Raw genomic sequence first — 18,790 nt, 5'->3', positions numbered from 1 at the left:
AACTGCAAAAAGCACTCACAGAGGTTCATCTGTTTGCAGCACAGCAGTTAGGGAAAGCACAGAGAAAAGCAAAGGCTTATTTTGACAAAGGTGTAAGAGAAAATTGTTGGGAAGTTGGAGAAAGGGTCATGTTTCTAGAACTCCGACCCACAGACCATGGTCTGGGCAAGAAATGGAGAGGACCATTTTCAATAGTGGACAGACTGAGTCCCTCAGTATACAAATTAAGAATCAACGATGCAAAGAAAGTGCAGGACAAATGGGTACATGCCAATCAGATTAAACTGTACAAAGGAGAAGGGTCAACTGAGTAGCGCATCTCTCTTTCTTTCTTATAATTTTATTTTGTTTTGTTTTGGTTTTACAGAAAAATGAGAATCCCGACTTTGGTCCTGTCCTTCGTGGTGAGCCTCCAGATCCAGTGTACCAGTGAGGTCAACATTTCAATTAGAGTGGAAGCCAATCCGATTCACTGTAAAGAGGGAGAATCCATCCTCCTTCCAGTGTCAGTACAAGGCACAACAGGGAAACAGGTATCCTGGTGGGGCCCAGCAGACAAAGAAATTAAAGCCTGGGATAATGGAAACGCAGGAAACTCACCACATTACATGGGTAGAATACATGTTTTTCCAAATGGATCACTATTGCTTAGCCATGCAAACCCTACAGACACAGGAACCTGGATATATGGTTTTATCATCCCCATTCCCATGTATGGGAATCCACCCACAGTAAAGAGGACTTATGTTCCTGGGAGCATCACACTGAATGTGTCCCAGAAAAGAGACCCTACTCCCCCAAGTACCACAACAAAGGCTAAATCACTGCCATCTACTAAAACAGCTGAGTGCCCACCAACAAGTGAAGGACCCACAAGTGGCCTTACTGCCACCTCCATTCCTGGTTCCTTGATAAACAATGTACAATATATACATGTACCAGTAGTCCTAAATCTATCAAAATGGAATATGGCAGAATTTGGTTATTGTGTAAATAGTAATGTTTCTTTATTCTATGCTTCATTACTAGTAGATATTGTTGCTTCTCACCAGAGCAGAACTCAAGACCCATACACAGGACAGGCAACCCCTAACCAAAAAGGTATTTTTAGATCCAGGAAATTACAAAGCTTAGATGGGATCATTGGATCCATCCCTGGACTGTTTGGTTCCGGGATGTCAATTTGGAATAGGGCGGATTTGGAAGTCATCCGCAGACACATAGGCAATTTTGAGCAGAAAGAGGGGCAATATGTTTTGAAGCCTGTCCTGCAGGGCATTGAGGGTCTGGCCAGTGAAGAAAAATTTACTGTTTATAACATGCATGATATAGCAAGATTGTTTTCAGAGACCCAAGCCAAGATAAACGAAATCATTGAACTGAACAATAGAGAAGCCAGACAAAATCAGGTGGGGAAAGAAATAATATGCACTGCATATGGTAATTATGTCCTCAACGCAATCACACATGTAATTAGAGACCTACAATCTGGTAGAATACCTGACATTTTAAGAGATAATGACCTGACCAATTGGTATTGCTCGCAATCTGACATTGGGCATGGGGAAAATACCCCAAGAGATGGTTGCAGACCTCTGCCCATCTCCACAATTAGGAATTTAGGCACTGTGACCCCCCACCCAAATAGAGGTTCACCCCGTTGTTACAACAAGCAGCAACCTTGTGCAGTCAGCGATATCCTATATGTCTCCTTTACCATTTCTCTACCTGTGTTCGACCCAAGCAAGTCTTTATTTGACAAACTGTCTACAGTTCACTCCATTGGATATTTGGAAAAGGACATTTACAAAGAGCGGCTGGACCTACCAGAACTACTGGTCCGAGTCGACGACATCTGGAAAGTTCCACATACTGCTTGCTGTGCAGTCAAGGGAAACCAATACTTGTGTCGCTGCAATGTTTTCGAAATTGAGACGCCAATCTGCGGCCTAGAATCAAGTAAACCAAGTACCCTAATCACAGATATAAATGAACTTGCCACCATTCCCAGCAAAGATATGGATATGGGAGGACCTGAACACAGTGCAAAGCCAAATACATCAACCGGCTATACAGCCAGAGACATTGCTTGTCCAGTGCAGCTAACAAAATGGAGAACTCCAGCGGTGAAGGTTACATACAACATGAATGGACAGTACTGCATAGTCACAAATCACGGAGAGTTCTTGTATGGGGAAAAGTCATGTCCAGTGCCAAACCCAAATTTCTGCTTTAGCCCACATGAGTATACCACCATTGGTCAGACGGTTATCACCCCAATCCCCGTTTATGAAGAGGACATAAATATAGATAGTGAACCAGAAATCTCAAACCTTGGAGAATATATACCTGTGTTCAACATACACATAGATAGTTTAACCTTAGATTTACAGAAACTCCTGGATAGGAAAGACACACACATAGTTCAAATTAATAACATGGTTGAGAAGGCAGATGCCACACTAAATAAATTACTGCATGATGGAGATTTTGAAATAACCATGACAAACACCTGGCTGGAGATTGGTTTAAAGGGCTTGCTGATCGGTCAAACAATCTTGCTAATCATTTTAATTTCACTGATATTGTGGCTTAAGCGCCTTATAAGGCAGGAACGCAGTAAGCTAGAAAAACTGGTAGATGCAAGATATAAGCAATTATTATGTTAATGTATGTGTGGCCATCATCATCAATTCTCACGGCCACAAGGGGGCGACTGTTGCCATATAGACCATTACATAACAATATAATTTAGTAGGTACCAAAGTTAGAACAAATTATGTAAATTAAATAATATGATTTATTACCCAATGTGATTTTAACCAGTTAAGAGTGTGTGTATATATATATTATTGTAAGGTATAACTTAAATAGGTTTGAATGTATTAGTCTTATGTTTTGAGAATTTAGTAGCATGTATTTCTGTGTGTTTTACTGCAAGATTATGGGTCATTATGTAAGAGACAGGTTTTCTCTGTGTAAGCCATATAGCCAGAATACACAATACATTGAGCATTACACAAATTCATCCCTTCCATGCCATTATTCATATCTGTATTAATCAAAGGATTAACGTCTGATCTGCGCTATACCAAGTACAATTAAATCAAAGTTTACATGATATGTAGATATATGTATACTGTATACTTGATTCACACACAGCAAATAAATAATCATAACTTGGTGGATAAAGTCAATAGGTCACCTAGCTCAGGTCTCATAATATGCAAACAGTTACTGGTATGAACAGGGTACATTGGAATTCACAATCAAAGATCTTCATACCTTTAGAGAGTACATCAACCAGCTGGCCTATTGTCCAGTTATACTGCTGGCCAGAGGCAATGATAATATAGGATCAAACGCACTATAAACAGGTCACAATCATTTATGCTAACACCCTAGGGCCTAGGCGAAATAGATCGTTTACACATCCATACAAAGGTAGATCTCTGATGGATAAAGGAATACCAAACTTTATGATCCCAAAATTCTCTACATGCTCACCACCGTGGGACGGAGTTAGCAGAGAACGTTTTATTACACTTTGGAATCTGTCAAAACCTATAATTATGTACTCCATTGGAAACTGTGGGCATATACTAGTTTTGAATTGGTAGAATATAGGATATAAGGGGCAGTCTGATAGATAGAGAGTTAGAAGGAGAGGAGGAAGGAACAAAGTCCAGAGGGAGTCAGGATCCTAAGACGGTAGCTATGAATTATGCCCTCACATATTCTTGCAAGTGTATAGTATGTGTATTAATTGTTTAAGTTTGTAAAACTGTTTGTGTTTTATGTATGTACCATGGTTAAGGAAGTTTAGATAAATTATAAGATTTATTATCATTGTGTTATCTTATCTTGTAATTTGTATCACCTATAATAAATGTACTAGACAAAATAGAGCTGGTATTCCAAGTCTTGAACTCATTTTCGGAATCACTAAAGTTATACATGAAATCTGCATATATTATATAAGGCTCTGCAAGTTGGGACAACTGACTTGTAGTCAAAGTATAGTACTTATATGTTCAATGAGCCAGGATTATATATCTCTGTAAAGTATATTTAGGCTTTGCCTGGAAATATTTCCTGGACAGTAGAGATATAGCTCCTTTAATCTGAGCCAATCACAGGTATGCCAATCTGCGGCCTAGAATCAAGTAAACCAAGTACCCTAATCACAGATATAAATGAACTTGCCACCATTCCCAGCAAAGATATGGATATGGGAGGACCTGAACACAGTGCAAAGCCAAATACATCAACCGGCTATACAGCCAGAGACATTGCTTGTCCAGTGCAGCTAACAAAATGGAGAACTCCAGCGGTGAAGGTTACATACAACATGAATGGACAGTACTGCATAGTCACAAATCACGGAGAGTTCTTGTATGGGGAAAAGTCATGTCCAGTGCCAAACCCAAATTTCTGCTTTAGCCCACATGAGTATACCACCATTGGTCAGACGGTTATCACCCCAATCCCCGTTTATGAAGAGGACATAAATATAGATAGTGAACCAGAAATCTCAAACCTTGGAGAATATATACCTGTGTTCAACATACACATAGATAGTTTAACCTTAGATTTACAGAAACTCCTGGATAGGAAAGACACACACATAGTTCAAATTAATAACATGGTTGAGAAGGCAGATGCCACACTAAATAAATTACTGCATGATGGAGATTTTGAAATAACCATGACAAACACCTGGCTGGAGATTGGTTTAAAGGGCTTGCTGATCGGTCAAACAATCTTGCTAATCATTTTAATTTCACTGATATTGTGGCTTAAGCGCCTTATAAGGCAGGAACGCAGTAAGCTAGAAAAACTGGTAGATGCAAGATATAAGCAATTATTATGTTAATGTATGTGTGGCCATCATCATCAATTCTCACGGCCACAAGGGGGCGACTGTTGCCATATAGACCATTACATAACAATATAATTTAGTAGGTACCAAAGTTAGAACAAATTATGTAAATTAAATAATATGATTTATTACCCAATGTGATTTTAACCAGTTAAGAGTGTGTGTATATATATATTATTGTAAGGTATAACTTAAATAGGTTTGAATGTATTAGTCTTATGTTTTGAGAATTTAGTAGCATGTATTTCTGTGTGTTTTACTGCAAGATTATGGGTCATTATGTAAGAGACAGGTTTTCTCTGTGTAAGCCATATAGCCAGAATACACAATACATTGAGCATTACACAAATTCATCCCTTCCATGCCATTATTCATATCTGTATTAATCAAAGGATTAACGTCTGATCTGCGCTATACCAAGTACAATTAAATCAAAGTTTACATGATATGTAGATATATGTATACTGTATACTTGATTCACACACAGCAAATAAATAATCATAACTTGGTGGATAAAGTCAATAGGTCACCTAGCTCAGGTCTCATAATATGCAAACAGTTACTGGTATGAACAGGGTACATTGGAATTCACAATCAAAGATCTTCATACCTTTAGAGAGTACATCAACCAGCTGGCCTATTGTCCAGTTATACTGCTGGCCAGAGGCAATGATAATATAGGATCAAACGCACTATAAACAGGTCACAATCATTTATGCTAACACCCTAGGGCCTAGGCGAAATAGATCGTTTACACATCCATACAAAGGTAGATCTCTGATGGATAAAGGAATACCAAACTTTATGATCCCAAAATTCTCTACATGCTCACCACCGTGGGACGGAGTTAGCAGAGAACGTTTTATTACACTTTGGAATCTGTCAAAACCTATAATTATGTACTCCATTGGAAACTGTGGGCATATACTAGTTTTGAATTGGTAGAATATAGGATATAAGGGGCAGTCTGATAGATAGAGAGTTAGAAGGAGAGGAGGAAGGAACAAAGTCCAGAGGGAGTCAGGATCCTAAGACGGTAGCTATGAATTATGCCCTCACATATTCTTGCAAGTGTATAGTATGTGTATTAATTGTTTAAGTTTGTAAAACTGTTTGTGTTTTATGTATGTACCATGGTTAAGGAAGTTTAGATAAATTATAAGATTTATTATCATTGTGTTATCTTATCTTGTAATTTGTATCACCTATAATAAATGTACTAGACAAAATAGAGCTGGTATTCCAAGTCTTGAACTCATTTTCGGAATCACTAAAGTTATACATGAAATCTGCATATATTATATAAGGCTCTGCAAGTTGGGACAACTGACTTGTAGTCAAAGTATAGTACTTATATGTTCAATGAGCCAGGATTATATATCTCTGTAAAGTATATTTAGGCTTTGCCTGGAAATATTTCCTGGACAGTAGAGATATAGCTCCTTTAATCTGAGCCAATCACAGGTATGAAAATAGGAACGTCCACGCATTACATATTGTGTGATTGGACCAGTACTAAACATCACCCCTTTTGTTATGAGCCCACCTATTTGTAAGCCTATTATAATATATTTGCAGATATAAAATACATAAACCATTATATCAATATATGATATAATAAATATATGTTATATAAGATTCCATAAATCTACACAGATTAATAACAGCAATGTACTGTAGATAATGCACCATATTCCTGTGCAGTATAAGGTAACATATTTATAATGTATAACTTTTGCAGTCTAGAACCAGATCCCTAGAGGAGGAGGAGGGCCCCCAGGCAGTGGGGTCCACCGGTGGTTTCCCCTGTACCCCTGTGGACCAGTCCAAGCCTGGCTACACACTTGATCTTGTAAGTTGTACTTACTGTCAGTTATTTACAACACAAAATATACATATATTGCACCTTTCCGCATGTACGCTCAGTGTCTTTTATCACGTACAACTGTAAACCCCTTGTATGCCAGCTGAATTATTGGATATCATTTGGAAGAAGAGAGGTTTTATTTGTTTGAAACATAAAAAGCAGCAGAAAAACTCTAGAGACATTTAACCACTCACATACATTTCAAGGGAAAGAACCACAAAATCACAGACTAAAACACCCCGGGTTATATTTACACAAGCCGCCACTTCTCAAAGAATTTGACCTCAAAACTTAAAGGAGCATTAATATTAGGAGCCAAACATGCCAGGCTTTGCACTCAATATTAGTGCCGTGTTAAATGTTAAGGTCAAACTTGCAGAGAAGCTTCATAAATTTACTCCTCATATTTGGATTTACACATTAGATTTCAAAGACAGCGAAGATGTTCCAAACATACAAGGATTAGAAGAATGAGATTTTTATCTGTGGCAACATAAGGTGCAGAGGGAAATATTCTTACGGTGTCAGTCTATGTCTTCTGCTAAAGCAATATACCTTCGGGTTCATCCACTTTAACAGTGATTGAGCTGAAATGCCATCCAATCACACCATGTGGAGAGTCATTGGGAAGTATGGTCAGCACAGCCATGGACCTCTTGGGGTCCAGTATAGCTCCTCTGCGTGAATCCGGGATATTCAAAGTTGTCACTTTAGTCAGGATAACTGTGACTGTCTCTTCAAGCTCAGCTATATTGTCTGCAATAACTGTAATGGTGATAGTAGCGAGAGCCTGGCCCTCTGAGAAAGTCACCTACAAAGAGAAGCAACAATTTCAACAAACATTCATTATTTATACAGAAAGCAGAAAAACACCTGGGATCCTCAATGTCAGACGGCTGCCTGCTACAGCGTAGTACCAATACAACCCCCTGTGTCATCATATGTGGCTAAATGCATGGCTATGGTACTGTAGGTGCACAAAGACTAACAGAGAATGAGCTGTAGAGTTACGAGATGTGGTAATGACTGCCGGTCTTACTAGGTCACAATGAGACCCTGACAGAAACAAAGCATGCAGTGCAATGGTAATCTGTAGGGGATGTAGTTGTGTGACTGGCGCGTCACCCTAAATAATTCCGTATAGGAGAAAGCATGTGCATGACAGATAAGTACTGTAGCTTATAACTGCCAGAATGTACTAAATGTGCTTGTAGCTCAATGTGATTTGTTTCATGTATTTCTATATTTACAATATATTATTTTCTGTCCAATCATCATCCAGACCTATACAATCTGAACTGGATCAGGCGATGACAGAATAATCTGTACTGCATAAGGGTAACTACAGCAGAGAGATTCTCTCCTTGCAGTCACTTAACCTATTAATAAAAGTGTCAGTCTGCCCGGTTACACTAAATATAGCCTCTGGCGATCATTCCTACAATGACAGTCAGTTTTTCTGCTTACAGACAGGTACCAAGGGGCTGAAAAACAAAGAGGCAGGTGTTCACATATTATATTTAGGAGAGTAATGGGTTGCTGTGCATACGCTCTGGTTTCTAGGAATTGTTCAGAGATGCTGAACTGTCACATAGAGCACGGTAAACATGGATTTACAGTGGGCACCTGTTGGAAGCTTGAGGCAACAACAAGAAATGTGGTGTACAGATTTGTTAAAAGAATGCAGTGCTATTAAATATTCCAGTGCAAATACGTGACATATACCCAGCTATAAACTTAGTGGTTTATTAGCAATAAAAGAGTCAAAGAAGCAGTGAAATCATACATATGTCATTTCTGCAAGAATGTTCCTGAAGCTCTAGGAACTGCGAGCGCCCTCCTAGACCCTAGTAATTTCCCTTTGACTGTGGGAGATGAGGACACAATGGCAAAATTGGCGTCATGATGTAACCGCCTACAAATGCTGTGCATTGCCACAGTGGAGGCTTTAGTGATGGGTATCACATTATTTATCATGCACTGTTGGGTGGAAGTAATGCAGTAGGCCGCTCCTCCATCCCCCTGCCTCATGCCTTGAACATCTCGGCTTTGCTTACATACTGCCATCAGGCTACCTCCCGCTTGCCTGCACCTCATGTCATCTGTCTGTCGACCCTTCCCACTAGATTGTTAGCTCTTCAGAGCAGGGCCCTTTTTCCTCTTGTTATCTAAGCCCTCTTCTCGACACATTTCACTCGCAGCTCTCCCCTGCTCAGCAACCATCTTTACCCGCTTTTTCTCCTGCTGGTAAAGGCTCATCTTCATCTATGGCCACCAGCACCTTGTAGTAGGATGATCACTCCCTCACTACTTACATCTTAGCTGTATTATGTCTTGAGAATTGTAGTGCTCTTTGTTACCTGTACTCTATTTCTGTTATTTATTTACTGCAATGCTAAGTTTTGTCTCCCTGTACTGTTCTTTGTACATCGCTGCGAAACACTTGTGGCGCCTTATAAATAAAATGTAATAATAATAACAATAGCAACCACTGTTAAACGGAAACTACAGTATTTGAGCACATGGCTGTCACACAGGTAGTGGTCACCAACATGCCACAATGCCATTCCAGATCAGCACCATGATTGTGCCCATTAATGACCGTTTACTATGGGCCTGCTTCATGTAAAACAAAAAAAAAACAGGAAACTTTGTATCTGGAACAAACCATGTTGCCATGCAAGGGCTGTAAATACATTTATATTTTTTCTGTGCAGGGTAATTTCTTATGGCTTTTGATTGTAGCCCACAAATGTTAGACAGCTTTTTTTACACTGCAATTTAGATTTTAGTTTGAACACACCCCACCCAAATCTAACTCTGCACATGTTACATTTGCCCCACATGCAGGGCAACATGGTTTTGCCCAGTTGCTTGCTTTTATGCTTTACTTACAAACATGACTCAAGTCCTATGTCCACAGTAAACACAAGCATTTTTTTTTTCTAATTGTCTACAGTCTGTAAAAAATTATTTGTATTAAGCAAATGCATAATTAAAGCCAGCATACTCCACACGTCACATACCACTCCTGATGGAGGAAATATGTCAGCAACACTGCCATTAGCAAACCACGCCACCACAATACGGCCAAATGTTCCGTAGAGACGCTCAATGTTGAAGCTGATCAGATTGTCCTGTTCCATCTCTTCTGCTTGTTTCATTAAAGAATTCTACCATTAGAAAAATCGATACATGCAGATATTCAAAGATATTAAATACTGTCATCATACAATGTGGTATAATATCATTCAACATCAATACTAACGTATACATAAATATACTTAAATATAGTAAAATAAAATCACATCATCAATTTGACATCTCCACTATAATTTTGGGTGTTTTCAACATCCTCATTGATTAGCCAAAATCTGTGTATGCCTCCATCTTTATCCTACTTTCTCTGCCCCTCACATTGGACTAACTCTTCTACTCATTGTGATGGACACTGCCTTGGTTTTGTTTTCTAAAGATTATGTTCAGTTATTGATTTCATTAACACTCCTCTCCCCTCTAAGATCATCATGTTATCACCTGCACACTTTCCTCCATCACTTCTCTCCTCAATTTCTACATTCTCCTTACCTGATCAAGCAGCGCCGCATCTTAGCCATCTTAACCAAACCCTAACAATTCTCTACACTCTATGTAAAACACACTCTAACTAGAGGAACACAATGCCTTCAAAATTGTCACACAGTAGAATTACATTAGCGAACGTCTTGTACCATCACTGACACACAAACATGCTTCCAATCTCTCATCTCTGTTCAGGCTGCTAACCCAAGGGCTAAATGTATTAGCCTCAAAGTCTGCCCGATTTTTTAAAGCAGCAATCAGTTACAAGGCAATGTCTTGTAAATTATTGCTGCTTTAAAAAAATCTCACAGACAGTCCCAAATTTAGCCCCAAAAGTTATTTTAACACATCAAAATCTTCCCTCAACCTTTTCCAAACCAAAACCTCCAAATACCATTAATGCCCAATGTAATACTTTCTATTTCAAGGGCAAGATTAAAATTGTATTCCTCACCCATCAACCTGCTGAGTTGCATACCTGCGCCTCCTGGCACCTTCTATTCATTTCCTTCCTTAAATTAAGATGAAGTGTCTACTCCTCTACTGGCAATCCACTGTACACTATAACTGCTCCAAATAGATTCTGGTCTCCTGTGCTCACCCCAGTCTTACCTAAGACATATCTTTCTCTCTCTCTTGATCAAATCCTAAGGGAAACTGTATTAAGGGCTGTCTTAGCAGCAGTGTAGGCCCCTGGGCAAAGCAATGCACTTGGGCCCCTACTCATTCTCCAGCGGTAGGGGTGGGTGGTTTGGGGTGCTATCAGTGGCAGCTTTGATGTCCAGCAGGTAGTAGGGGGTGTTTTATCTTCTCAGCATGTAGGACCTGGAGCAGTAATTTCTGATAATTACTCTTTTACTGCATAGATGGTGGGAGATGGAGCAGGAGGGAGAACACTAAACTGTAGAAGGGGGCATTGGGCTGAATGGAGGGGCCCCAGTACATGGCTTCCAGGGTGGTAGGGGGTGTTTAATACGCAGGGGAGGGGTGGATAGTGGAGTGGGCTTAATGTTCATAATTTTCCGGTGGGAGGGCAGCTTGTCTGACTGTAACTATCTCCAGTTCCAGGAAATAGATTTCTTAGCTTTCAATTGGATAAAAAACTAGAGAATCCCACCTTCCAGGGGGTACTGGGGAATTGGGGATCAGAGTTCAGGAGCCAGAGCAATCCTTAGATAAATATATAAAACAGCATCCCAGGCGTGCGGAGCTGGAGCAGGGACCAGTTACTGGAAGGCTGATATCTCTGGTTTTGGGCAAGGTAGAGACAACCTGAGTTATTTGTCTGGGAAGAGCAATTAAAAGGCTCAGATGAGGACCACTGCTTCTAAGTCAGATATCTCTAGTTTCTCTGGTTTGCCAGGTCCGATTTTCAAAAACCTGGTACCCCCGGAAAGAGGGGGCCCTTATACTCCTGGGGTTCTTGGGCAAGAGCCCACTGTGCCCATACGAAAAGACAGCCCTGACTGTATTATCAGATTCTTTCACTAGTTCTCAAATCATGCTTTCCAAATTTGTCTCTCCGAATCAGTTGTAGGTCCTCTGTTCTTCTCTCTCAATGGGGGTCATTCAGACCCGATCTCAGGCTGCAGTTTTTTGCAGCCGTGCGAATGGGTCTGAACAGCGCATGCGTGGGGGCCGCAATGTGCAGGCACATTGCTGGCCATCGACGGGCAGTGATGAAAGCAACGAGGAAAGCGTTCGCAGTGGCAAACGCAAGAAGATTGACAGGAAGTGGCCGTCCGGGGGTGTCAACTCACCGTTTTCTAGGAGTGTCGAGGAAAACACAGGTGTGCCTGGCCATTTCCAGGGAGGGATCTTGACGTCAGCTCCAGCAAGGATCATCACAGTGGGTGAGTAAGTTCTGAGCTGTGCAGAGACTGCACAAACTTTTTGTTTGTGCAGCTCTCTGCACAAGTGAGTGCAGCCCTGCACAGCAAATCCCCCTTCACCTGTGGGCGGCGATTACCTGGTTGCAGCAGTGCAAAAAATAGCCTGCGTGCGACCAGGTCTGAATTAGGCCCTATATCACCTATCTTAGTAATGCAATACGCTCCTTTGGATTTCAGTATCATCTCTATGGGGGTTATCAGACAGTACTTGGCCGTCCACGACAATGCCAATCCAACTTTTACTAAAGTCGACATTGTAGGAAACGAGGCCAAAACCTGTCGGATTTGGCAGCGGAATCCGACAGAACATGTGGATCCGCAGCTAATCCGCCAACAGCTTCATTGAACAGGTCGGAACCCCTTCCAACCTAAAAAAGTCGGAAACTGCAGTCTTTCCGACAAGACGGCAGTTTCCGACAACAATTGAATATACCCCTATGTAGATGACACCCAATTTATTCTCTCCTTTCTGGATCTCAGACTTTTGCCATCTGTGTTGGCCATAGTTGTTACTGACTGTAATTCTGCAATTTTATCTCAGATGTCAACTTGGCACTTCAAACTCAGGGCCTAATTCAGTAAGGCCTGCAAAAGTGCTGAAATAGCTATTTGGCAATTTCAGCACTTCTGCACATGTGCGCACACTGGTGCGCACATGTGCAAGGTCTTAAAATACGATTGCAATCTAAGTAATGTTGGGAGGCGGTGATGGGGCATTGATGCCGCGTTTTGTGGGCGTCAATGCGCTATTTGGTGGGAGCGGTCCAGACAACACAGGTGTGTCCAGACTGTTTAAGGTGTGGGCCGCGGTGGCTGCGTGAGCCGCTGCGACCCAAAAGATGGCTGCCCTCTGACTGCATTCACAGTTAGGCTGCGTAGGCAGGGGGCAACCTTAATCATGCGAGTGCATCGCTGTATAGCGATGTGCTCACATATTAGCGTGGGGCAAGACCCGGCATGTGGGGCGGCCTTGCCCTAGTCTTGGAGGCCCCCGCATGTTAGAGAAGCGAGTTGTAGTTTTGTGATTTTTCGCAAAACTACAACTCAAGCTGAATTAGGCCCTCAGTCAAGAGAAAGCTAATGATATTTGCATCAGTCAACAGAGCATATCTACCTGACATCTCTATTCCTGTGGACAACACAAGAATATACAGTACTCTACCCTACTCTTTAAGTTTGCTAGGTTTCATTGTTGACTTAAAGTTGTCCTTTATTCTCCACAGGTAATCTGGATCCAAATCCTCTTACTTACATCTAAGAAACATTTCCAGACTAAGCATAAATAATATCTCACACAAGTCACTGCAGAAATGTTAAATTATGCACTGATAATTCTCTTATTATGGCAATTCCTTCCTTACTGGTTTTCCCCTAACAAGACCTGCATCCCTAAAATCAGTTTTATATGCACTGGCTAGACTAAAACGTCCTGTTTCTGCTTTGTGCCCTGTTCTTACATTGGTTGCCTGAATTCAATAAAATACTTCTAACATAAAAGATAATCAGCAAAAATGTCTTTGTCTCAGAATACTGTATCTCCCCTCTCGACTCTTCTGCTCCGCACTAGATCTTCACCCCTCATCTAAACTGATAACCTGCTCCCATTCCAAATGACAGGACATTTTCAGGCAGCACCAACTGTGTGGAATTCCCTTCATTGCACAAAAACACTTTCCTTTGGCCTTCAAACCTTCAAGCACTCCCTGAAATCTCACTTTGTCAGGCAATTTACCAAAATCCCAAACTCCGCTCAATCTTACAGGGCTATTTTACCTGATTACCTCACCTCTACAGAGTTCACACAAAACTTACATGATACTAAAACCACCCTCGGACCTCCTAAACTTACCCTGCTGTGTGATTGGATCACATAGACCCAGGAAGCCCGCCGTGCAGTTTGGCTGGACCATTAACGTGTGCCACTTATCCTCATGAACTAAGATCCTGATTAAGAGAAAGACGCAGATTGCTGCATACACAGCCAGATCTGCGTCCATCTCCTCACATGCTGGTGGCTGCCCAGCATGTGGCAAGGCCGCCCAGCACGTGTGATGGGCCCCCTCCCGATGCGTTCGCAAATAGATTGCAGATGCATCAAACTAAGGCTGACCCATGCCAGCGCAGCCTAGCTACACTGTCAGGCGGTCTAAATTTTTTAATCAGAGCGGCTACATGTGACATCACACAACTGCCCCGAAAATGGTCACAGCATGCCCCCCCCCCCCCTAGTGGCGCGTTGCTGCCCCGGGATGCGGCTGCAATGTGTGAGGCCGCGCAACCACAATATGACCGCTGTATATGCAAACTGCACTACGGGCAGCTGATGAGGCCAGGTCTGAATCAGGCCCTAAATTCCTATTGTCCTACAGATTGTAAGCTTGTGAGCAGGGCCCTCTAACATCTTTGTCTGGTACAACCCAGTCTTGTATTATTACTGTGTACTTGTTCCCAATTGTAAAATACAGTACAATACACTGGCACTATAAAAAATACTTATTAACCGAATAATAATAATCATCACCTGAGAAAATGCAATAACCCCATGGGCATGATCATTGGTTGGAATGATTACAGTCACATAAGAGTGGATTCCAATCTCAGCGCCACCTTTTGGGTTCTTCAGCCTTATTCTAAAAGATTCGTCTTCCTCTGGGATTGAATCATCAAGGATATTAACTGCAAAAGTGGCTTCACTCTGGCCAGGCTCAAACTTCAACTCACCTGAGCTAGCAGAAAGGCAGACACAGCACAACTTTAATACAATAACATGAACAATACAATAAAAATTAATGGCCGCCAAACTATAGTTCTTTGCCAGAAGCACTGAGATCAAACTATCTCTGCAATATGTCATTTTCCAATGCAATTCAAATAGGTTACAGACTTTGTTACTATGAGAGACATTATTTCTATTGCCCCAATAATGTTGTTTCCAGGGGAGTGAATAGGTGCCCAGACTGTCAAACATACACACCTATATATCCAATAGATGATATGGGTTCAATTCAATTTAAAGTGATGCAAAATCAGTCTGAGTGATGTACAGTATTATGGGCAATATGCATATAGCACATATAATACGCACCCCTATGGGGCTGTGAACTAAAATATACGATGTAGGGGCAATTTAAGGGTAATGTAGCATGCCCGTGCCTATGTTCAAACACCATCACAACAACATATTAACCACACAGTGCCCCTAATTGAAGTGACCCCTAAGACTGAAGAGAAAACCACAGTTTCAGCTGTTTTTCAGGTGGCAAACCACATGAAAACATATCTCGTAAATGAAGGATTGGGAACTCTTCCAGGAATAAATATATACAGTACCATACTTATGTATATTACGTCACTGAATATTATGTAAAGCTGTTCATTGATGGGAGTCTATAGCACAATACCGCAATAGAAAATGACTCAATATATAAGAAATATTACAAATGATGTAGGGGAAAATATGTTATTATCTAGGACTATCACCAAAAGTTAAACACAATACTAATAGAAAATTATTATTTTTTATTAATAATAATAGTAATAATAATAATAATCAAAATATTATATGTGTTACACTACACATACAGCAGCAGAACATAATTCTGAAGTTATGCACCACCCTGAACCATAGGAAACAAGGGGGTTACAGGGGGGTATTACCTCAGCGGTGAGGTCATTGCACATTGGTCTACAAGACGGCTGAGAGCTTGTGGTGTGAGTACAGTTTAGGGCAGAGGTTTTTAAACGCATCCTCAAGGCACCACATCAGTCCGGATTTTAAGTTTATCCATGCTTGGATACAGGTGACCTAATTAGCACCTGAGTCAACTTGATTTAACCATCTGTGCTGAGCCATGGGGTGCCTTGAGTATCGTGTTTGAGAACCTCTGGTTTAGAGAGCATGGGTGCACTAGGTAACGGGGAAAGCAGGACAAGGCAGAGGGAACAAGTGACTATGGGTAGAGAAGTTCATCAAAAGACATAAGCAAGCAAAGAATAGTATTAAAGATAATAAGTCACTTTTATATACTAAAGATTCAGAGTTACCCTCATGTATATATTTCTCAATTTACAATATATGTGTAATGTGGTGGCTGTTAACATTTTTTTTGCAACATGTGGTTGCCATCGAAATTAATTTGTGACCTGCTGGAATACACAGTAATATTTATAATTATGACAAATGGCAAAGTACACTATGTGCCTCATCTGTAATTCTGTCCCAGACAAGGTTTAACATTGTTGACATAAACTAATGAGTATTAAATAATGGAACATTTTATTTATAGAAGATTAAGAACAACACTAGGCTGCCTATTTATCTGCTGAAATACAGTATTCAGTGGATTCGTATTACTGGAAGTTTAATAATGTAGAGTAAGACAGCGGCCATTTACCTGGGTATGAAATCAGATTGATTGGATACAGAAGTCAGCTCAAAGATCTGAGAGGTTTCATCTCCAACCAGGGCAATGAGGGTCTTGGATACATTTAATGATATTACAGAAGTGGATACCAACTGTTTAGAGGCTGGAGCCAACAGTAATGGAGAAAACAGTCCCCTTCCAAAGTTTAAGCGATACAATTCTGATACATTGCCCCCTGCAAGCAGAATGTGAGCTAGAAAAAGAAAGAAAATTAAATTAACTTCAATATTCCATTTACACATCTTTCTGCATTGTACAGTAAATATCTATCTATCTATCTATCTATCTATCTATCTATCTATCTATCTATCTATCTATCTATCTATCTATCTATCTATCTATCTATCTATCTATCCAATACAATAAGACCGGCACTCCCACAAATAACCATACTGGGCTCCGGTGCCCTCAATATTGCAAACAGAGAAATAGAAATACTGCGGCACTCTGAGACTTGAACACAACAAGTGTATTTCAGTATGCAAACAATCCAACGTTTCGGGGCTCAGCCGCCCCTTTGTCAAGGTGCATATGCACCTTGACAAAGGGGCGGCTGAGCCCCGAAACGTTGGATTGTTTGCATACTGAAATACACTTGTTGTGTTCAAGTCTCAGAGTGCCGCAGTATTTCTATTTCTCTGTTTGTATATATATATATATATATATATATATATATATATATATATATACACACATAATCACAATATCTTTTGATATAGTGAGCTGTATCTAAAATGGCCAACAAAGACGCTGCAAATTAAACTAGAAATATTCATATTATTTATTTTTGCAAAATTGTTTATCCTTTCCCACAATTTATTCATCACAATTTGGAGAAAGAGAAATACCGGGCAAAGAGCTTCTGATTCTAAGCCGAACGGCATATTTCTGCATTCAGTGCCTGCCCAGGTGTGGATTAATGCATTTTTGTGTATCTCTGTCCCAGTAGCGGATTTACTGATATGCTACCAAGGTGGCCCAGTGGGTTCCAAGGTGCCCGCTGGACTGGCTGAATACCGCCTGCAGGCTGTCAGTGATCAGAGTCTCCAGGTGCCAGCTCAGCCTCCAGAGCTCGCCTGTGTCTCACTCAGTGTGCTGTGTGGGTGACCTGTCATGACGCCACAAGCATGGAGCGACTGAGAGCAGCTGGCCCAGGACACGCCCAGTGAAGAGTGAAGAGGGGAGGAGGTACGTGTAAGTTCTTGTAACACAGCGCCTGCCTGCCCTGTATTCCAGCGATGTTTATGTTTTTCAGTACACAGTACAATTGGGGCAGGGGGGCAGTGGCATATGCTGACTGGTAGGGGCAGAGGCAGAACTACCGCCAGTGCAACCAGTGCGTTGCACTGGGGCCCGCCTCTGTCCAGGGGCCCAAAGCATGTAATGAGTCAAACTAACTCATTACATGCCGCTGTGTGCTGCGGGCAACCGCTGCCCGCAGCACACAGCCGCCCGCAGGACACAGGAGAGGAGAGGAGCAGCGGTACGGGGAAGAAGGAGGAGGAGGGAGGTGGAGGAGGGAGCCGCAGCAGCGCTTTGTTACTGGTGGAGGCGCTGCTGCTGCTGTCCCTCTGCTTCACTATAGGCTGTCTTCCGAGAACAGCCTATAGTGAAGCAGAGGCACAGCAGCAGCAGCGCCTCCACCGATAACACAGCGCTGCTGCGGCTCCCTCCTCCACCTCCCTCCTCCTCCTTCTCTTCTGCCCGGGAATCGTGACCAGAAGCTGCACCGAGGAGCCTGAGCCAGCGGAGAGGGTAAGTATAATTCATTCATTCATTCATTCACTTTCTTTCTTTCTTTCTTTCTTTCTTTCTTTCTTTCTTTCTTTCTTTCTTTCTTTCTTTCTTTCTTTCTTTCTTTCCTGTCTTTCTTGGGACTGTCTGCCGCAATGTGTAAAAATGGGGAATCTGCTTGCCGCAATGTGTAAAAAGGGGGAATCTGCCTGCCGTAATGTGTAAAAAGGGGGAATCGGAATCTGCCTGCCGCAATGTGTAAAAAGGGTGAATCTGCCTGATGTAATGTGTAAAAAGGGGGAATCTGCCTGACGTGATGTGTAAAAAGGGGGAATCTGCCTGCCGCAATGTGTAAAAAGGGGGAATCTGCCTGCCGCAATGTGTAAAAAGGGGGACGCTGTCTGCCGTA

At 41.5% G+C, this 18,790-nt stretch overlaps 1 protein-coding gene across 1 annotated transcript in view; it reads right to left on the bottom strand.

The window, feature by feature from the left end:
• ADGRV1 (adhesion G protein-coupled receptor V1) overlaps positions 1-18,790 on the bottom strand; it is a 1,000,765-nt gene that overhangs the window by 594,495 nt on the left and 387,480 nt on the right. Inside the window, exons 52-55 of the mRNA XM_063964002.1 lie at positions 16,618-16,840; positions 14,745-14,949; positions 9,776-9,922; positions 7,305-7,560 (exon numbers count right to left, since the gene is read on the bottom strand). Of these exons, the coding sequence (XP_063820072.1) occupies positions 7,305-7,560; positions 9,776-9,922; positions 14,745-14,949; positions 16,618-16,840 (831 nt within the window). The remainder of the gene's footprint in view (positions 1-7,304; positions 7,561-9,775; positions 9,923-14,744; positions 14,950-16,617; positions 16,841-18,790) is intronic.

This window comes from Pseudophryne corroboree, chromosome 1 (genome assembly GCF_028390025.1).
Source record: "Pseudophryne corroboree isolate aPseCor3 chromosome 1, aPseCor3.hap2, whole genome shotgun sequence".
In the NCBI taxonomy this organism is placed as follows: Eukaryota; Metazoa; Chordata; class Amphibia; order Anura; family Myobatrachidae; genus Pseudophryne; species Pseudophryne corroboree.
Note: the sequence above shows the minus strand (reverse complement) of the source record. Positions and strands in the feature narration are given on the sequence as shown.